A 22029-nucleotide genomic window follows, 5' to 3' on the forward strand; every position below is an offset into this window, starting at 1 on the left:
ACCACTAGTCATTGAAAAACACGGCTCTGAAGAAAGCCCCAGTGGTGGCCATGTTTTTATGTTCATTCTCTGTGGGCCTCTCATAGTAGGGCATTTCATGTTTAGCTCTACAACTGTGTGTAGTGATTTAATGTAATAACGTGTTTACATGCGAACAAGACAGTGTTAACAAGTTAGCATGACATGCCTGCATGATAATAGGATGTAGCATCAAATATAACAATTTGCTCGTTGGTCAGATGAATGTTAGATGATTTGAGGAGAACTTTCAGTATTTTGAACTTTGATCAGTGGTCAAGTTGATGCTTACTCCTATTTAGCATCACGAAAAAAAAATCTGTAAATTAGCTTGTGTTAGCATTGTAATAACTGTGTTATAAAACGCTTAACAGGACGTGACTGCTCATTAGCATATGAAGTAGCTCTACCTTTTTAGTATCCAATGCAAAAGAGGCTGTGGTTCTGACTGCAAACACACACACACACACACACACACACACACACACTCAAACACAAATACACTCATAGATACATCACCCACTGTGACCTTTTCACTTTCAATTTGACTGGTGTTTGCTTTAAGTGTGCATGACAGGCATTTCAGATGAGACAAATGGCACATCAGAGGAGAGGGATGCTGCTCAGAGTGTACAGAGCACCTACAGAGGGAACAGAGACATACAGTGGTCACGACTGTAGAAAAACCCTCTTTGGCGCAGTTGTAGAGGTAGAACCTTGCAGTATTAACTCTCAGTTATGGATCTGTAGTCTACATCCAAAGGGCTCCGTAGATATGGTTAGGAGAGGTTGCAGGTTTCATTCAATAGTAGCATGATTATTGAAGGTAATGATGAATAAAAGAATACAATGACCTTCAAGTGAAGGTCTTCTCTAGGACTGTAGTAGTTTTCTTGTTCTGCATTTCTATTGATGAAAAATCATGTTTCAATGTGTAACAAAGTGTTTCAAGGTAAGCAAATGACAGAATAATACACTAACAAGAATCCTTGTCTGTGTTTTTTATCTGCAGAGGGTCTGGCTGTGGGAGTTGGATTTGGAGCCATTGGGAAGACTTCATCTGCTACTTTTGAAAGTGCCAGGTAAGATTGATATTAAGGCAAGACAAATACACATACACAACACATCCTCATTTATCCGCAGTGTCAACTTTCTTCACTGGCACGTGAGAAAAAAGTAGCTATTAGTCTTGACAAAAACATCGAAATATCCAAAAATTGCTCGACAAATTTTTAAAACTGTTTCAATCCCCAATTTCCACACTATCAATACTGATACTAGCTGTGCTTTCTCGCTCTCTCTTTTCACTCCGACTGAAAGCTGACACACACACACACACACACCGCTGCAGTGTCATGACTATGGTCAGGAGTGTATTAACTTAAATGCTGTTGTGCTTAACACAGAACGCAAGTCTTGTTCTATTAATCTTTTCATAAAAATCTCAAATTCTATGCCCTCAGTGTCATTTTCTCTTGGTATCAAACGTGGTATCAAATAAATATATTTTTCACAGTACAGTACTGTATCGAAGTTAGAGATTCCACACTAGCGGGTACTTCATAAAGGGATTTTTTTTATGTGTCTGGCAATTCAATCATCTGTTGTTATCAGCTGGACACAAAATTCTGGATCTGGATCTGTAACTGGTTTTCCATACCTCAATCAAGTTGAAGTCTTAACATTAAAAAAGGTGTTTTCTTAGTATGAGAGAATAAAGTTTAGGCTTACCATTCATATGGATGGGATTAGGTAAAGGTTTAGTGTGGTTTAGGTTACTGGTGCTGGGTGCTGTTGTTGTGTGCTGCTGATATCTAGTGGTTACATGATAGTACTGCAGAGAGAAGTGACAGTTGTTAATCAGGAGGTCTTTACATAAGGAGCTCTGGTCATATCCCATTTTATGGCCCACCCAGTCCAGCCTGCTGAACCAGCATCTGATTTAACAAGGCTGTTCTCACTATAAATCTATTTATTAAAAGTGAATATAATTATCTCTATGCTATAACATATGGGTTACACTAGGTTTTTTTCTTTTATTTGAAAAAAAAAAAGTTGTTAACAACACTCAATGATAACCAATTTAATAACCAACTTCATTTAATTAAGAAAAAAATGGTTTCACTTTCTAGCCCCAAAAAAGAGTTTGATCTTACTGGTTTCTCCTGTGCAAACTCCCTCTGCAACATATCAGCTGTGCCCTTGTTTTTTTTTTCCCTTTTTCCCCCTAACTCCAGACTGCCCACATGCAAATATTTACATATTCAAAGTATTGGACAAATTTGAATTTGAACAGATGACGCAACTGCGTGAATCAGGATTCATCCTCTGGGCTTTATGGGCATCTGTACCAAATTGCCCAGCAATCCATTAACAGGCTGTGACATTCATTCAAAAATTAAAAAAAATTAAAAAAATCAGTCAGTTTCATATTCTAAGGACCATGAAGGTCCTTAGAAAATCGACTAACTGAATGCAATAATTGAGATGTCTTTTTGTATACAGTTGAAAATTTGGGGGTTTACTTCAAAGGAAGCAGGTCTCAAGGTTAATTAATTTGTCATTTTACAACGGGTTATACAATAAAATGCAATTTGTAGTCCCTTTATGCCAAACAAGAAAACTATTTTTTATGGTAGAGTGTTGAGGACGAGTTCAGCAGTCTCAGCCTTAGGAAAGAAGTTGCTCTCTAGTCTGGTACAGTAGTGGACTTCTACTTCTCTATCTTTTGCCAGACAGCAGCAGGCTGAACAGACTGTGGACTTGTGTAAAGGGTAGGGTAAGAATTTGGGTTGCAGTTGGATGCCTGGCAGAACATGGCAGCTGTCTGGGTCTGAGCTGTGTGCTGCTTACATCTAGTGGTTTCATGATGGTACTGCAGATACCAGGAAAGGTCCCTGTCTGACTAAAAGACAGGTGTCACTCTGTTCTTTTCCCACCATGCCTCCCAAATTAATCTGGTGGTGTCAGATCAGCACTATGTCACCTGTGGGTCTTTGTGTCAGTCAATGTCAAATTAACAAAGTCTGTAAAGTAAGATATGCTGTTTGGGTATGCTGATATGCTGAGCCACTTTAAGGTCATGACCATTTGTAAATAGCAGTAGCAAATGCCCAGGGATCAAAGTCTTATTTGTGAAAGAAAAAGATAACAGCAACTCAATCTTTTATATTTTACTGAGCGTACAATTTAGTGTGAGCCTTTTCTTGTATATCACCACATGACCTTTTCTGAAGGCTTCACAAGTACAGATGGTACATTTCATATTTGAATACGAAAGGTGCCATTTTGGCTCACAAGAGTTGGAATCTGTGCTCTTAAGTCTGAGAAATAAGTCTTTGCCCAAGTGATCTGATGTTTAGAAAACATAGTCTCAACTACTTCACTCCCACTGTAACAGTACCGGTCCCGCAGGTTGAAACATTGAACAGGAGGGGAATAAATACTGTTCTCTTCGTACATCAGACAACAAAACGAATAATACAAGTTAATTTCTGCTGCCACAGATATATAAGGTGTTAGGTAGCTTTTGTATTTCTCCAGAAGAAGGTTTAACTGTTGCTGATAAATCCCCGCTGCCTGCATGGCTCTGGAGCCTCCAGTCCCCTCTAGACGCGCCTGATGGATCAACATCTGGGTGTGGAAGGCAGCTCCGTTCACCCACTGCTTGAGAAACCGAGAGGTCATATGTCCATCTATCAGCATGGAATTCTTAGAAAGAAGGAGATTCACAGGATAATTAAATTTTTTCCATTTTTCTGATGATGGAAATTCCATGGTTCTTACATTTAAAAAGTGTAAACTAAGAATTCAGATTTTTGGCTTAACTTCAATCTTAAAATATTCGGTTCATTGAAGGTGGGATGATCTTTCAAAAAAGGATAAAAGATTTTGACTGCTTTGCACCTTCAGCCGTGTGAGCTGGACACTAAGACCGGTCTCTATTTGCCTGGTCTCAGTTAGTTGAAGCTGTGGTTTCCCCAAGTTGATCCGCAGACGTTTTAAATACTCGTCCATCAGGTCTCGGACCTCCACAGTCGAGGATTGGAATGTTGAAATTCATGAAAGCAAAGTTTGAGTATCGGTCAATTACATACATACATTTTTTTCATAAATTCTTAGATAAAGAAACTGATGGTAGTCATTTCAGGTATGAATAAAAACATTAATTAAATGTCTCTGCAACGATTAGTCAATTGATTGATCGAAAGAAAATAAGGTGTTCAGCTTTTGATAATCAATTATTCAGTCAGTGATTTTTGCGCAGAAATGTCAAACAATTTTCTGGTTCCAGCTTTTTAAATTCTTAAGGGATATGCTGTTTTTCTTTGTCACTGATAAATGAAAAGTCTTTGGGTTTAGGATTGTTGGTTGGACAAAAAAAACATTCTTTACAAGTTTTTGACACTTTATAGACTGAATGATCAGTCGACAATATCTTTATTTACAGCCTTAGATCCGACCATAATTAAAAATGCTCAGTTAAAAAATAGGACTACATTGGACAAGGTCGGTAATCCTAGGAAAGATCAGGGTCTTACCTCATTGGCCTTCTCCTGTGCAAACACCCTTTGCAACATATCAGCTGTGCCCATAGTTTCTTTCCCTAATGTCTTCCCAACTGTCTCCAAGATCAATGAAATGATGAGAGCCCCAAGTCCCACAGCATTAGGCACCGCGTTGAGCCCAGCCAGTGCAGAGCCCACCCTCTCTACAATGCTCGCCACCTCACTGAATTCTCCAGTGTATAAGACTTGATCTCTATAATCATGCAGCACTTGGGTTGAGTTGAGTCCGAAGTATTTTAGCATGGAGCTGAGAGGAGAGATATAATCATTAGTTTGATAAATAATAACTTTGTGTGGTTGAATATCAAAAGCATTTCACCTTCTTCAAAGCTACTGTACAACACTTATGTCTGATACTATTATATGTATATCTTTCTTACTATCAGATTTTGTTTTTATTTTTCTATTTTAAAAGTTTGACTGCAAATTAACAAGTCTACGAATCTACGAGTCTACAACCATACTAGCAGCTGTGAGGCTGTACTTTGGCACAGTAGAGCTTGGAGCTACTGTACATAAAAGCTAACATCAGCATGCTAACATGCTCACAATGACAAAATACTGTTATAATTCTTTATTTTTTCCTACTTTCCTCCTATGTTAATATCTCTATTGCTATATTTTTTTGACAATTTTCTGAAAGGTTGAATGTGAATTAACAAGACCAGCAGTCTACAACCATGCTAGCAGCTTTGTAAGGCTGTAGCCTTGGCTACTTTGGCACAGCAGTGCTTTGAGGTAGTACTGTTGATGACATCAGCAGCAGGGGTAGGGCTATATAGGGTGATCTTAAATGTTCCACTTGAATTAGACTGGATTAGACTTAGGGTGATGAAAGGCAGAAGAGGCATTTTTTATATTAAAATATCTTGGAGTGTATTATCATACATAAACCAAGGGGTAAAAGGTATGTTGAAATTGTTTTATTGGCTAACATTTGCTTAAGTCATTTTCCTTTCTTTTGATTTGTCACTAGTGAACTAAGAGGAAGAACTTAATAAAACAAATAGGCCTAGGTTCCACACTGTGACTCTATGATTTTCCACTTTATAGGTTATCATATCTTTAAACCACCTTGAAGTTAAAACATAGGCACGCATTTTCCTTTGGGCAGTGAGTGTGCCTACCTGTCAATTCCAATGCCGTGCCATTCTTGTGAATTAAACAATGCCTCGGAGTACATGTCAAGTTCTGCTTGTCGCTGCTCTGGAGACAACGATTGGCCCATTTTCCGTTTTGCTGTTTTTCTGGGAGCAAGAAGAGCAGAGCACTGTTTAATGAAGTGTGTTTACCTTTACTAATTGTCTTCAAGCCCTGTTTTTTTATGAAACCAACATTTACAACAACTTTTACGCAATAATTGGTCTGCTGGGTTCGACCTTCTCCCTTAAGCTCTCTTGTTTCATTTTTTTTTTTTTTACAACTATCTCTGTCAGCTTTGCTATGTACAAGCCAGTGCAACATTATTAATGTCCTGTCTAACAATCTATGCCATCATGACACGCATACAAACTAGATCTCTTCAAGCATAATTAAACCTTTACATGAGAAGCTTGATGCCACCCTCATCTGTCCCTTGAATATAAAAGGTACAGGAGACGGTTAGTGTAGTTTAGCTTAACTTGGCTTGTAATCTGCCTACTAGCACCTCTTTAGCTCACTTACACATAAGATCTACTGTGTTTAACCCGTACAGTGGTCAGGAAAGAGCCAGGGTAGCAAATTCCCTGTTTCAGGTCTATGCACTACACTAACAGTCTCTTATTTAATTCAGTATAGACAGTTACGAGAGACTTCCTGGAATCTCCACTTGTGGTGCAACAACCTCACAGTGACTGGTTCCAGTCAAGAAATAGGTCCCATACATAACCTTAAGTAACACCATACATTGTCATTTTTATACTCTTTGTGTAGATTGAACAAACAAGATACAGTATAACTTGTTAATTACACTATACACAGAGCCAGGCTAGCTGTTTCCTCCTGTCACTGGTCTTAATGTTAAGTTAAGCATAATGGCTGCAGACTTCAGCTTCATACTGAATAGACAGACATGATGGTGATATAAATTGCTTCATCTGATGCTCAGCAAGGAAGCCAATCAAGATATTTCCCAAAATGTCAAAGAATTTAGATTTTACAATGCAAATCATTCTAACAAAATGTATCATGGCTGTCAGAGGCACTCATTTACTTTTCTGTTAATTATAAATACAAAAATCTACATTTGCATACTACAACAGGCACAAGACATTATACAAAGAAAAGACATGAAATCTATCAGAAATGTAGTGTGTTTAACTTACTTTTTTTTATTACCCACTGATCTGTCAATGAGATTATCAAACATGGCAATGGTCCCAACTTTCAGAGAATGCATACCTCTACCAATGTTGCACTTCCTTCTAAATTTGTTATTTTACTAAATGACTTGTTTTAATCATTTTTTACTTTTCCTTATTCACATCTGGATTAAAACCAGCATCAAAACACAATGAAATACAGTCAAACAAAACACATTCTAAGAGATAACCATGGGATACATGTGCTTATATTTCAAGCAAGTGCAGTACCTCATGACATCAGAGAAAATGCTCACAAATGGCCTGTGTCACAGAAATCCATGGAAAGATTCCAGCCCTTATTACATTTTCATTCATCCGTGGCTACACTTTCAACAATATGACACTCAAACTCTGCCAAGTAACAAACAAAAAAATGAAACTAAGAGCACAAACTATTTTTAAGTATTCACTCACCTTGTGAGAACAGAGCTGTAAAAAGAATCAAGCAGCAATGAGCCAGAAGTTATTTTCCCCTGCCTGAGGATGCTTAGGCGTGTTTGTCAGCTGTAACACTGGAGTTTGAACAGTGTGATTAAATTTATGTTGCATCACTGAGGATGCTTGTTGACATTGAAGAGATAAGAGAGGGCAATAACATCGCACACGCACAAACCGAGTGCGTTGTTTTTTTAATACAGTCCTAATCCAGATGCTTGTTCATCTTTCTACACTGTCGAGTGTGCCAAAGAAGAAATGATAAGAAGTTAAGGCAAGGCAAGGCAAGTTTTTTTCGTATATCACAATTCAGATACAAGGCAACTCAAATTGCTTTACAGTTGAGCAGGAGATTCCTCTCTGGGAATCAGAGATATGACTGACAACAAAAAATATATTGTTGCTAAAAGCCATATTTCTTGAAAAGGTAGCAAAATATACCTCATATCAGAAATTAAATGAACTACTCCAGCATTAAAGTGTTTTTAGGACACAACAAAATGAACTTTATGGCACTGATGCAAGAATCCTATAAGTTAAACATAGCGGAATGGAGTCATCCACGTTGATTTGCATCATTGCTCACAATGTATTTTTTGCAAGGTAGCAGCGTGGGTAGCATTTTGTTGACCAGGCTACTCAGGTCCAGGCTGAAATATCTGAACAACTATGGGATGGATTATAATGACATTCATACAAACATATTGTAATATTGGTCCCCAGAGGATGAAACCTCAAAGTTGACATTTCTGGTTTTAAGTGATACGTCTTGACAATATTGGATAGATTGCCATGAAATTTGGCAAAGATGTTCATGGTTCCCAGAGGATAACTCTGAGTGACTTTGTTAGTCCTTTTTCTGTTGCACCAACTAACAGGTTTCACATATACTTTGAAATATCTTACTGTCTACTGGGGTGATTGGTACCACACATTGTACAGACATTCATGGTTCCCAGTGGATGACTCCTGAGACCTTTGTGATCCCCTAACTTAATCTTGTGTTACCAGTAGCTCGAGTTTTCACATGTTTTGAGAAATGTCTCAACATCTTCCTTAAAGATTTGCATAACATTTTGTGTAGACATTCATGTTGCCCTGAGGATATATCTTTGTTCACTTTGGTGATTCATCAGCATGTTAACTTTGTCTCTGTACTAAAATTAGCATTTAGCTTAAAGCATTGCTGAGCTCAGCCTCACAGAGCTGCTAGCATGGCTCAAGATTTTTTATTTCGTCTTCTCCTTAATTTAAATTCAGTTTATTTTTTTCAAAGGCTCCATTTGTTTTTATGTAAAAGCAAACTAAACTACACTACATTACATTAGAGGTATGTTGTGAACATTTATAATTTATTTATTTGTTTGGTTGTTTATTGGTTTTGCCCCTCAGAAATTTGGCCATCGGTATTGGCATCCAGAATTTCCCAGAAGGCTTGGCGGTGAGCCTGCCGCTCCGGGGTTCTGGGGTCTCAACATGGAAAGCCTTCTGGTAAGGAAAAACATGTGTGTCTATACACTGTGTCAGAAACAACACTGAATAACAATACATTAAATTCTAACAATGCAACTGACTTTTACTGTTTTCCATCAGGTATGGACAGCTCAGCGGCATGGTCGAGCCTATTGCTGGGTTGCTGGGTGCCTTCGCCGTTGTCTTAGCAGAACCTCTGTTGCCGTATGCGTTAGCGTTTGCTGCTGGGGCAATGGTTTATGTGGTGGTGGATGACATCATCCCTGAAGCTCAAGTCAGGTGAGAAGGAAAAGAAGATACTCAAGTGAATTTGATGAGATTTTGTCTTTCAGCCAGATTAAAGACTTTCACTTTCTTTCTGACTAATGTCCAATTTCTTCGCTCCAACTCATTGTCAACCAGTGGAAACGGGAAGCTGGCATCCTGGACCTCCATCCTGGGCTTCGTAGTGATGATGTCACTAGACGTGGGGCTGGGCTGAGGTTACCGTGACAATTATCGTCATGTCAGCAGAACCAAGGGACGTGATGTCATCACAGCGCTGCTGAGCTCAGTTTTTAAGAAGGGGACCAAATGAAGTGTTTTATTCTGAAACACTATTTATCTATTTAGTTTGAATTGTTGCTACTTGAAATTCAGAAATGACAGAAACACAGAACTATTTTGTAAAACAAGTTATGAGGATGACTGGACTTGAATGGTTTTCTTTTATTCACAGGCTGGCAGTTATTTTGTTTGAGCAGCTGTAACTTTCTACAAATGATATCTCATTTCAGAATGATGTATTGAATATTTTGGAATATTCTCCTGACTCCGGAACATTTGAATGTTTTGCTGAGAGGATAGTTTTTTGAGTTCTTGTTTTACAAAAGATTATTTTCAAAACAAAAGTGGTCAGTAATGAAATCTAAATGAATGTCATTTTTTAGTTTACTGCTTCTGGTTTTTTGTATTTCCTCATGATTGCAATACTTGAAGTCTGGTGTTTGATTTGGACCTTCAATGAATGCTTTCGTAATGCTTACTCTATTCTGATCATTGTTGCACTAAAGCAAGGTACAATGTGATTTTGGTGTACTGAAACGTGAAATTCCAAATGTGATCTGTCTACACACTTATGACTTTGTTTTCAGATGTTGTTCTGTAACAAACTCCAAACAAATGATACGGTCTCCTTTTTAACCAAATGTAGTGCCTTCATTTATTTAGGGCACAGTCTGCTGTCATCTACAGGTCAGTCTGAAGAATCATGTTGAGGGCCATGTCTAATTATTTAAATGCTGATGAAGTAAACTCTTAATAATGTAATGTATTTATATAATTAAACAACCAAGTGATTCTCAGTTTTCTTCAACTTGTTTTTTAAGTCGCACAGCATGTTGTGTCCAACTGTCTGCTTTTCTGGTTATACATGCTATGACATGACATTCATTTCTTAAGTGAATACTCACCTACAGATTAAGCAGACAAATCCAACGAAACCTAAAATAAGACCCTGAAATTTTATCTTTCAATCATTCTTTCTTGCACGCAGCTCTGGGCCAGTTTGTAAAAAACTGGTCTTAAACTCTGACTCATGAGTCAATGACTTCTTGCTAAAAGTAGGACTCAGACTTCTTGCAAAATTAAACCACGTATAACTTTTAACACAAAGTCTTACATAGGTGCCGAGTCCCGTGACTCCCTAACTGTTGATATGGCCCCACCCAAATACATTCCTCGAGCACTGAATCAACCAATAGCAGGCCTTCAAAGGCTGCAAGCAAACTGTGTCATTTTTAAGACTACTCAACATAATTTAATGTGTCAAACATTTGCATGCTTAAGGATATCGAAACATAAGAGTAAAGCTTATATACAGTAAGACATTCCCCTGTTGTTATGTTGACAGTATAGATGTAAGATATATGATAACATCTTAAATTATTTAAAGACAGATGTATTAAACCATCATTTACTCATCAGTGCAGGTTCTACCATTTTGGTCCAGACTGAAGGAGCTAAAATGGGAACTTTGTCGATTTTGAATGCACCCAGAGCAAAATGCTAAGATGCTATAAAATTCATGGACAAATTTCAAAGACTCAACTTTCCCTCAAACTACTAAGCTTGTAACTTAAACTATCATCTGTAATGAAAAAAACAAACGTATCACCATCAGTGATTTATGCAGCGAATCATGCAAGTCAACAATTGGTGAAATACTTAATAATAATGGACTGGCGTTGCACAATTATCACATGAAAATTTTAATTGGGTGAATATGTTGGTTTATGACTGAATAGCTGAAAAACTGATGACATTCCCATCAGCCACGGCTTTACATTGTGTTTAGTCAGCAAATGTTAGCATGTTAACATGATTATCTAAGACGGTGCAGATGCTCTACCTTCTTAACATCGTTAGCATTTGTCTCAAAGCACTACTTTACAGCGTCACAGAGCAGTTACCATGACTGTGACTTAAGTCTTGTTCCAAAGAGCCAGGGGTTTACCTAAAAATGACATGTTTCCCTGAAAAGCTAACAGGCAAGTTTTCACTGTCTTTCAAACTCACTGAAATTCTTTAATGTAACCACTCAACCTATATAATTATTGCACTTTATACAGTATAGATGGGATTAAAGTGAACATTACTCTCAATTTCAAGAAAAAGAGCAAAGTCATGTTTTTCTTCGAGCTTTTTTTTTTTACAACTTGTGCATGTATTTCAATGAACACAGTCTTTTAGTTTTCACTGAAGCAAAGCTCTGTTAAAGGAAGTTAACAGCTTGTGACAAACATGTGACAAAGACACCAAGAAACGGCTTCCTTCAGAGAGGTCTTCCAATAGCTGCAGGGTGTTAGTGCTAAAAATAAAACAAAAGTTCACCCAACTTATCCACACATTTAATACTTTCACTTAGGAATCAGTCTTAAGACAACAGCACATGAACAGACAGAAGTCATTTAAAAAAAAAAAAGATAAAGGTAGCCAACAGTCTACAAACCAAACAAAAACTTTAGCTCAAATAAAAACGTGTACATTGTGTCTCTGGCTCACACAGCTACAGAACAGTGACTGGGACTGGCTTGTGCTGCAAGAAGTTGATGAGACTTGTTGGCATTTCCAGCTGGTCGATACAGTGGATCTTGTTGATCTTTTTGAGGTAACTTCGGACAGCGAGTCGGCACTGGGAAGTCAAGGCCTTTGGATTTCCTGGAGATGACAAGAAGAAAGTTATGGCTCAATGGCTTCATCTAACAAGATTTGTCTGAGGCCAAAGGAATATTTGAGTCTTTGTTTGTGATGTTTATCTTGCAATTTAAGCGCTAAAATCCCTTCCAGATAGCAGGGTTGGAGAGGGACTTCAGTGGTTATCAATATCAATGTCAGATCAGAAAGAGAAAATACTTTCTTTTTGTGTCTTGCTGTTGTTAGTCATTGATAAGCCACCAAGAAACTACGGAGTCCTGTGTGTATCCATTTTCTGGAGTAAATACCAAAAACATTTTATTTTACTGGTCTTTCATTACCTTAACATTTCCTAATAATTTTATAGAAAGTTTCTAAGAAAAAAAACCCATAATTTTATACTTATTATAGGGGAAAATAAGAGTTTCTCAAATCTTTGGAAACCTTATTCTCTATATATGTAGAATTGTATCTTGCCTGTAGAGAAAGAGCTGCAACAATGACTCAATTTATCATTTGGGCAATCAAAACAAATTTAACCGCCAACTATTGATTTTATTAAAACTGTCAAACATGCTTTTCTTTCTGCAATTTTAAGACGCCCACTCTGGTAAATTGTGGTCAACGTTTTTAAATTCTCAACAGATAATTCCATAATTCCAAATTATTCATTAGTTGCAGCTCCACAGTATACAAATTTAACATTTTTCATGACAGTGCAACAACTAAACCACTAGGTTACTATGGCAATTCTACCACATGAAAACTGTTTCTGCTTCCCCGTAATTGGTACTAAAATAGATTGTCTTTTCTAGCGATTATCAGAAAATAAGAAGAAATTATCCAGAAATTACAGAGCCATGAAATACCTGGTACCAAAATTGAGAATGAGTCTCAACATTACTGCTCAACTTCAGCAAGCCATAAATGGTCTTAAATCTTAAGTGTTGACCCATTGCTCCCTATCATCCAGTTCGAGCTAGAAATCCATCCTATTTCAGGTTCGGGGCTCCATCCAGTCAGGTTAAAGAAGTAACATGTCACATGTGTGAATATGTGCAGTTTGATTCAGTACCTCTCTCGTGTAGAAGCAGCTCCACAGCCTCATTCTGCTTGGTTGACTTCTCGATGATCAGCGTAGGGAGGTAGACGTTAGCTCCGAAGTCGATCAGCAGCTGGATGTACTCCACGCCACAGCCATGCCTGAGGCACATCTCCAGCACAGTTTTGGGCTGCTTGATAGAATTCAGCAGCTTTGCATCCGTGCAGTTGTAATCTGGGTCTGCCCCATAGAGGAGCAGCAGTCTGAAACACTCCATGTGACCGTAAACGGCTGCCAGGTACAGCGGCCCGCTGGACACCCTGGCACTGGAAGTCCAGAGCAAGACTTTGGAGCGGGAGTTCACCTCGGCACCATGTTTAAGCAGTTCCTTTAAAATCTCCACATCGCCCTCCCGAGCAGCAGTGAGGACGGGAGAGCAGTTGTTGGATGAGCTGCCATTGGGGTTGGCCCCAGCTCTGAGGAGTGCTAAGACACAGTCCAGGTACTTGCCACGAACAGCTGCGAAAAGAGGCGTCTGAGCCTTGACATCCGCGCAGTCTACCAGGGCACCGTGGGCTAGCAGAACCTGCAGACAGCTGAGGTGGCCTTTAGACACCGCAGCGTGGAGAGGCGTGCCTGCAATGCCCCAGCCGCCTCTGCAGTTGATGACTTTCTTATAGATTTCTTGGCAGAGCATCTCATCAAGGAGTCTGTCATTGTTTTGTAACACTGCCTGTCTGAGCTGGGAAATTTCACAACTCCTTTGTTCTTCCTCAGAGGTCCTTAGTTTGAGCATAGAACCTGCTGAAAAATATGAACAAACACAGACAAAATTAACTAGACACCAAAATATATCTGTGACAAATGCCTACTTTAAGATGTGTGCTGGAATGACAGTGTGGAGCAACACACTGATCGTCTTCCCCATAACAAATATACTTTAACCTGCACAGAAAACAATTCAGCTCTTGACACATCCATCTATGTGAGTGTCATTCAACAGCTTGTCTGTTACTCTGAGTTGCAGCGATGCTCTATAAGCTTAGATAAGAAAGCTTCAAGACACACTGCTGCATCACCCCCATTGAAACTCATTAAACCAAACTCCCTTGAAAATGTCTCATAATCTAATGTTTAATGACTTGTCGACGAAAATACACACATAGCTGGTCACAACCTAATGTCCCTTGTGAATAATTGAACTCTTCTGGAAAATTCGGCTTGCAGTATCTACATGATATCGTATAATTAGCTAAGTACAATACATTTTTCTAAAAGCTATGTCTACTCACATCGTGCTGCTCTGAATAAGCAGGATGGGTGTCCAACTGTGACCTGCTGTAACGTAATTAAATGAATGCCGAACCGACGACCGGCTGAAAATGTTGTGTATTTACAGTGTTTGCCATTTAATGACTTTCCGTTACACACACAGGAACCAGTAACGTCGCGTATCAGGGCCAACAGGAGCATTTTCGCTAAATATTAATTTAAAACGAAAACCGATATGTCCAGTAAGATATCAAAACACAAATCTTAGCGTTTCCTTGTTTTAAAAAGAGTTGTAGCAACATAAAGAAGCTAAACAGTTAAGTTGTATTCCTTTAATATTGGCCTACCTAAGATATGTCACCATCAGCTGCCTTCTTCATCTTCCTGTTTGTTGTTCTTCTTCGTCGTCTTCATGTCAGGTATCACATTGAGTTAAACTTCGCATCGCTGCCCTCTAGTGTCTCAAACTGTTATAACAGAATGATCACTGTGGTCAGTCTGCCACTTTTTACATAGTTAAATTATTCTCAATGAATTAGTTGACCCGCTTAAACAAGCCATTATAAATTGATGAGTCAAATTAGATATTTATTTTTTTTATTCTGAATTCATAAAAAAAACTCGAACATAAATTAAATTGGATCAAAAAACTCAAAATTATGAAATAATCCCACGAATACTGTATATTTGTCAAATATACATTCGACCCATAAAACTGGGAAATGGTTTAAGAAATTATTCAGACTCAATTATTTAGTAATTATCTAATTGTGTTAATACTGATGATTATGATTATTATTTAATCATTCAACTGTTCACTTGTCCTGTTCAATTCCAAATATTAAAAAATAAAGTAACCACTGAATGAAAGAAAAATAATTTGGATAAATTGTAAAATATTTAACTGAACCAACAATTTTTTAAATATTTTTTTCAGGTTTATCAAACCTCAACTTATGATTATGGCATGTTGTCATCGTTTTTATCTTCATGATAGCTGAGTTTAGTTGGAGTTCATCATATTTTAATTATACTAATCTTACAGACAATTTTTGTTTCATGTCAGATTTAAATGATCAATATTGTTGGTGAAATAGAATAATGCCATTTTAAATTTGAACTGACTTAAGAAAAGGGGCATTTTGAAATTAAACTGTAGTTATGAAGATAAGAGTTACAAGTCATCCATATGACTTTTTAATGTAATTGTTAGGTGACTTTTCATATTTATTCAATACTGAGCACTGTGGGTTAGCATCTGATTTGTAGTTGTCACGCTGCATAATTATATGGCTTTAAATTAAAGAAAGATGATTTCAAATGTGAGTGATCTCAAATAGAAAAAGGTAAATGTTGAAACATTAATTCATCATTTAAGAGTGCACACTCCAAGCTTCAGAAAAAATCTCAGCTATTTAAAGTCATACCATAATGTGGAGACGTAGAAGATCAGTTGTCTATGCTTAATTCCTGTACTGTCTGTAACTACAGATAATATACTGTGAGCTCATTGTTAAAACAGGATAACTTTTTTGTAGATGTATAGTAGTGGAGCTGAAACTTCCGCCTGTCACTTGGTTGGCTGGTCTGCAACATACTGAAATATACCCATGTTTCCCTCTGAAGTACCAGAAGAGTACTAAAGTAAATGTACTGAATACTTTCACTGTTGGATTCTCAGTCTATTGATGTAGCCAGTAGGCTACAGCTTCCTCCTGCTGAATCTGCTGCTCCTGGGAGGGGAAAAGTTCTATGTCACATAGAGAAATACAATCATCTCCATAGCAATGGACTGACAATTCTCAGCCATAGTTGCCTTATCACCGCCCTCTGCTTTATCTGTTCCCTCTCCAGGCAACCCAGAAGGCATCCTTTCTTTTACAGCCGGGTCTATTTCTTTTGCTTCTGCGTCACAGAGCCATTGTCTAGTTAGTGATGAGGTCTCGGTGTTAGTGCTCGGACAACAGGCCGTGGGCACAAGGCATCAGAAAAGATTTGAAACATCTTCCTACTTGGCTTAAAAAATAAGGGTTTTGGCAGCCTTGAAAAGTTACCGATCCCTCTAAATTCCTCGAACATATAAAACACAACACTTTGTTGCCAAATAACACCAACACCACAATAACTCTTTGGTTTGTGAGTCTTGTTTCTGTCAGGGCCCTTTGCTGCATCCTGCCTGAGTGAGTCTGACTGTTTCTATTGAGTGCCAGGTTTTACAACATGGTAATGAGCAGCGCTGGCCTCCTCTGTCCACGCCGCTTCTATAGCTGTTGCTGAGAGACAAAGTAGAAGTCAGCCAGGCGTTCAGAGAGAGTGGAGAAGAGGCCTTTAAAACAACGACACTGCCATAACTCACAGTGTGTCCGCAGGACGAGGGGAGCTGGTGTCAGAGGAGGGAGATGAGAGCGTGTCTACAAAACACAGAGTTGGGTTGAAGATAAGGAGGAGTAATTGGAAGGAAAGCAAAATGTTCAACTCATGCAAAAACACTGAGGATGAGGGGAGAGTCGTGTAGCAATAACATGAAGAAAGAGGAGAATCAGCACGTTTAATGCAGTGATGGGAGGGCACTGAGTTCAACAATGCTCCTGTGGTGATTAGACAGTGAGTAGTTTTTTTTTCTTCAGGAGGGTATGATGTGCTCTACAAGATGACAGGTACTCTCGCATCTCAAAGCCAGAGGCTGTGGATTCTTTGTGTGGTTTTGATCACTGCAGCTGGAGGTGAGAAGCTTCATTTTCTATTAAATAAGAATAAGAAGAAAAGTGTGATGTTTCATTTGTAGGAAGTTAAGTTTTTTCTACAGTTTCCTTCATCTACATCATCATTTTCCTTTCTATGGGAAACTGATGCACTGTTCATTGAGGCAGTTCATTGCTAGTTATACATTTTTTTATTTAACTGCTTTAACAAAGTTATTTTAAATTGTGGTAGAAGTTAAAGGGATATTGTTGTGATGTTTGCAGCAGGTAGCTCGAAACTCATACAATGACTCAGTGGTTCCCATACAACATACTTTTTGGCCCCTAAAAATGTAGTAATATCTACCTATGACACCTTATCATTTATTTTTCGGTCATATTGTTTAATTAAATTATTTTACACAATAAAAAATGAAAAAATGAAAACTGAAAATGTCACAAGAAATAAACCTTTGTTCTAAGGAAAGGCAAGGTAAATGTATTTATATGCTGGCACCATTCAGACACAAGGTAATTCAAAGTACTTACAGAGGCATAGATAAAAAAATATAATATTAGGATTTTTTAAATTGCATTTAAAAGACAACGAAAAAGAAAACAAATATAAGCAAATAAATTATTCCCTTTCTGTTTTTTATAATTGTGTGCCCCCTTACACACAGGTTGGGCATCACTGCAGTCACTCAGACTATAATTTCCAACCTTTATATACCTTATATAAACAGTTTTTAATATACCAATATAATGTAAATTTCAGTTCATTATAGGATTATTAACAGGTAGCCTACCCTTTATCTTACTTTTAGTTTTAGATGTGTCACATCACTCCACATTGAGATTCATTACTGGTGATAGTTGTGTAGTTGTGATACACCACTGTCTAATCCACTGTATCAAAAAACTCTTCCCTGCTTTGTCAGTGAGAAGGGATCATCACTTTTGAAGTACTGTGTTACACAGGGCATTTCCCATTATAAGTAATACTACAACAGTTGTGGTTTTTGGTTCTCCAGTGTTTCATCAGTAAAGCCAGGTGTCTGTCATAGAATCGTTTGTAAATGTGTTCAGCTCAGATTTCCTAGTAAGAGCAATGGGTGATTATATGTCACATAGTTAACAGCCACTAATCAAAACAAAACATTTCAGGTGAATATATGAGAGTGTGTTATTAAAGATGATGTGCCAAATGTGAAACATCTGTCCAGTAACATCTGTTGGCCCTGCCTGTTAAACTCATGTGATTCTCGATCATGAACTCAACCCGCCACTCTCATCATTGACTGATCATCTAAGCAGTTTTAATTAATTGTGCAAATCGACAGTGAACATGACTTCGCTTTATAAATAAATGTAAAAAGTAAAAATTAAAAACAAGAAGAGATCCTGAATCATTTTGGCTAACATGCTCACCTGCAGTTATTTTATCGTCCCATATTTTCAGCTGATATTATTTCTTGAATTATATATATTCCTTGATTATTTCTTCCTGATATCAGTCCAGTGTGTTTATTGCATTCCAGAGGACACCCCTTGTCCAAAAGGTGGTCGGATCCACCTGGGCAGCTGGCGATGCTATTGGCTCTCTGAGATGACATCTTCGTGGCCTGAGGCACAGGATTCATGCAGAGAGATTCAGGGAGGAGATCTGGCTTCTGCTGAAAGCCTGGAGCTGCAAAAGTTCATCCACTACTCCTTTCCTGTGTAAGTGTTACAAACAATGGTCTTTAAAAATGTCTTCTTTCATGTTTACATCCATTAATACACCCTCCCCCCTTTGGTTCAGAAAAAGCACTGTATGGGTTTGGCTAAAGGGATCGAGCGGAGATGGATCTGACGAGGTTGGGATTATGGAGCCAGTTAGTCCTGCATGGTGGGCTGGAGGCCATGAAAGTCAGGGGGTGTGTACCCAGAAGGCCTTGGGGACACTTGGACGGTGGAGGAAGGCTCACTGTGCTGGACAGTACCTCTTCATCTGTGAAAAAGAAGTAACTGGTAAGACTCACTGGACAAAAACATACCCACAGATTAATATAAAACAAAAAGTCCCAGGATGTGATTATGGTTATTTCCTCTTCATGCAGATTCTTTACCATCTGTGGATAGTTACCTGACTGGATCAGTTCTCATGACCGGCATTTATGCTCAGGCCCAGATACAGCCCTTGCCCAATGTCCCAGACATCGGACAACTCACAGTGGAGGTCAGTCAGTCTGAAACATTTGTTCTCTGCCTAACAAGGGGTCACAAGACAAGATAACATCACTGTTTGGTTGAATTTCCACACCTCATAAACCAAATAGGCTACACTTTTAATGAGGGGTCTCAGGCTGGCATTGGTTGGCTGTTAAAGGTCAGAAACTAAAAACAGTGTGAATCAGTGGCCTACAACAGTTACCAGTGGTAATTTGCAGGCTATTAGGCAAAGAATTTCTGCTGTTGTCAGGGGGTACATGGAAAGAGTCTGGAGAAGCTACCTAATAATAAATAAATTGTAATAGATGTTATGATTTTGAAAATCTCCATAGATTGAATCAGCTCCACCACCTGAAAATGTTGCGACTGTGTGTGAAGAATAGCCAGCAAGCAGCAAAGAATAGGCCTAATGGATAGGTGGTTGTAATAGATAGCCAGATTCAGAAAGCAAGATTTAACACTTGAAATTTTTAGCTGAAAATATTTGAATAAATAGTGAAAAGCTAAATTGGTGGATAAACATTTGAAATAGCGAGCTAAAAGTGTTGCATTAATGGCTGCAAGAGCTAGCTTCAAGCATTGAAGTGTTGGATAAATGGCTAAAATAGCTAGCTAGAATTAACGGTTAAATGGTTGAAGGAGCTAACAGTAGCCTAATGGATGAACAGTTGAAAAAATAGCTAAAGTATTGGAAACATTGTTGAAATGAATGCAAACTTGACCAAACTGACCAAATGTTGATAAAGGGGTACTTGATGTTCAGGATTGCGGGGGTGTGATGAGCAAAAACATCTGTCATCTACTAAAGGACAGTTGAATAATAAAACTGTGAATAACAGTATATCTTAACCTGCTTAAAGAAGTGGTCTTTAGCACAAATGTATACCATCACAGTATATTCCTCCGTTCTTAAGTACTTTTCTGAATTTCAGAATTTGTGTTGGTGTATATTCTGGTGCTTCTTTGACCCACAGATGCAGCTGTTTCCAGGGATGTGGTTCAGTCATGCAGGTCAGTTGGCATCAGTGGAGCTGGTGGTTCAGCCCAGTCCAGCATCCTCTCTGGCCCGTGTCCAGATCTTCCGACCCTACTGCAACCCCAACCACCACCTGGTACCTCCAGGTGCAGTAAAATAGTAACTCTGAAGTGTTTCTGAGAGCTCAAGTTTGTTCGATGCCCTTGGTGATAATCTCTTTACTCCTCAGGTTGCAGCTCTCTCCTTAATCCATTCACCTGCTGCTCAGCAGTGCCACTTTGTAACACCACAGGGGGCTGCAGCATGGGCCAGTACTGGTGCCACCTTATGGAAGCGTGTGTGCACACCACCAGTCCCTGTAGCCCCTACGACTCTGCAACAACAGGCCACGGCTTTGCTTTACCTCCCAGATACCTTGCGATACCACCCTTCTACCACCTGGTGGCAGACATGCCTATGAGAATAAACCCTAGCTCTGAACTAAAAACTTTAAGTGTGAGTTGACCTTTTCTTTCATGTTATAGACCTTTCCTGCCGCCATTATGGGCCTGTATTGTTTGAGTACAAAATATTTTAAAATAGATCCATTTTTTCTTTGTTTTTCCTTTAACAGCTGGTCCTTCCAGATCGAGCTATCATGTTGTACCCTGATGATGTTGTGGCAATACAACACACTCGTGCCTCTGGAACATTCCTACATTGCCTGAACAGTGAAGCCTCTCTAAACTCCCTTTGGCGCCAGAGTTACATGTCCATTAGGGGGAAGGAGTGGGGAGGCTGGTGGGAAGGAGGCCTCACCTCTCTTCCTGAAGGAGTCCAGTGGGTAGACGGGGTAGTGTGTGATCTGAGGTTACTGTACGTGGATAATCTTCACAGAGGTACAGAACCTGTTGATGACTTTGGCTTCACTCACACAGATCCAAATATTTTGGCCCTTACAACTGGTCCTACTCCGAGTCTGAGATCTAAATTTGGGCTTAGTGTGATCCACCCCGTGCCAGATGGAAAGAACCAGATTCACGTCCAAATCAATGTCCCAACACTCGTTGTTGTCAAGGTCCTATCTGGACAGAAAGCCAGGAGCTCATGGTCAGCCCCAGTTCTTCAGACAGGGGTCCCCTTCCTTTCATCTTGCCCCGAAGAGCTAGCTCAGTCCTGGCCTGGCTGTATGAGACAGTCCCATAATGAGTGGTTCTCCTCTGTGACTCTGCTGTTGCCCTCAGAGGGGGTTAAAACACTGAACATCAGTGTGATGGATGCAGTGAGCTCTCAGAGTGTTAGTTTGAGCGTTTGTGGCTATGAGGCAGTGACAGGGCTTAGTGTTGAGCCACAAGGATGCCAGAGGATGCTCGTAGAAACTCCACAGGTAAGAATGAAATTAAACATTTACGACACACATTCTGCCTATTTTACCATTTCCTTTAGTGACCATGTCAGCAGTGCGGCTTTAGAGATGGTGAAGGTGGCCAGGAAGTCCATCCGTCTGGACTGAAATATCTCAACAACTATTTGCAATTTGAATTTACTACAGATATTCATGGCCCCCAGTGGTTGAATTCAAATGAATCTGGAGATCCCTTTTCAGACTTTTCACCTTTTGCCACCAGGTGGTCAAATCTATTATCATGTGATACATATCCATGTCTTCTCATTGGATTGGTACAACATTTCCTATAGTGGCGCAAAGAGGTTTAAATTTGTGACCATCATCAGATCAAAATGTCTGATATTTTGGTTTATGATCAAACTTAAGGCATTCCAAACAAGCTTCAGTTAGATCAGAAGATCTAATTAGCAAATGTTAGCATGCTAACATGCCAAATAGGGATGG

The 22029-nt window shown here is 38.9% G+C and overlaps 3 protein-coding genes across 7 annotated transcripts in view; 2 read left to right on the plus strand and 1 right to left on the minus strand.

Moving 5' to 3' along the window:
* slc39a11 (solute carrier family 39, member 11) overlaps positions 1-10182 on the plus strand; it is a 122101-nt gene extending 111919 nt beyond the window's left edge. For both annotated transcript variants that reach the window (XM_084341974.1, XM_084341975.1), the window contains exons 7-10: positions 1031-1100; positions 8759-8857; positions 8960-9118; positions 9242-10182. In XM_084341974.1, the coding sequence (XP_084198100.1) occupies positions 1031-1100; positions 8759-8857; positions 8960-9118; positions 9242-9320 (407 nt within the window). In that variant the 3' untranslated portion in view covers positions 9321-10182. The remainder of the gene's footprint in view (positions 1-1030; positions 1101-8758; positions 8858-8959; positions 9119-9241) is intronic.
* Positions 10183-11072: 890 nt separating this feature from the next.
* LOC311250263 (ankyrin repeat and SOCS box protein 12-like) lies at positions 11073-14757 on the minus strand. 4 transcript variants are annotated; one of them, XM_084341858.1, is made up of 3 exons: positions 14348-14651; positions 13089-13856; positions 11073-12037 (listed from the first exon to the last, which is right to left on the minus strand). In XM_084341858.1, the coding sequence occupies exons 1-3, from the start codon at positions 14526-14528 to the stop codon at positions 11886-11888; spliced, it is 1101 nt and encodes a 366-aa protein (XP_084197984.1). In that variant the 5' UTR covers positions 14529-14651; the 3' UTR covers positions 11073-11885. The 4 variants fall into 4 exon arrangements, with proteins under 4 accessions (XP_084197984.1, XP_084197983.1, XP_084197985.1 ...); XM_084341857.1 differs by having other exon boundaries at positions 13089-13859; XM_084341859.1 differs by lacking the exon at positions 14348-14651 and adding an exon at positions 14675-14757 and having other exon boundaries at positions 11710-12037; positions 13089-13859.
* A 2220-nt stretch (positions 14758-16977) lies between these two features.
* The window catches only part of pkd1b (polycystic kidney disease 1b), a gene marked incomplete at its 5' end in the record, with an annotated part of 30097 nt that continues 25045 nt past the window's right edge, over positions 16978-22029 (plus strand). Inside the window, 7 exons of the mRNA XM_084341564.1 lie at positions 16978-17050; positions 18550-18730; positions 18813-19021; positions 19111-19229; positions 20197-20344; positions 20428-20693; positions 20812-21564. Of these exons, the coding sequence (XP_084197690.1) occupies positions 16978-17050; positions 18550-18730; positions 18813-19021; positions 19111-19229; positions 20197-20344; positions 20428-20693; positions 20812-21564 (1749 nt within the window). The remainder of the gene's footprint in view (positions 17051-18549; positions 18731-18812; positions 19022-19110; positions 19230-20196; positions 20345-20427; positions 20694-20811; positions 21565-22029) is intronic.

The sequence above is a fragment of the Pagrus pagrus genome (assembly GCF_965226575.1).
Source record: "Pagrus pagrus genome assembly, chromosome: 21".
Classification (NCBI taxonomy): domain Eukaryota; kingdom Metazoa; phylum Chordata; class Actinopteri; order Spariformes; family Sparidae; genus Pagrus; species Pagrus pagrus.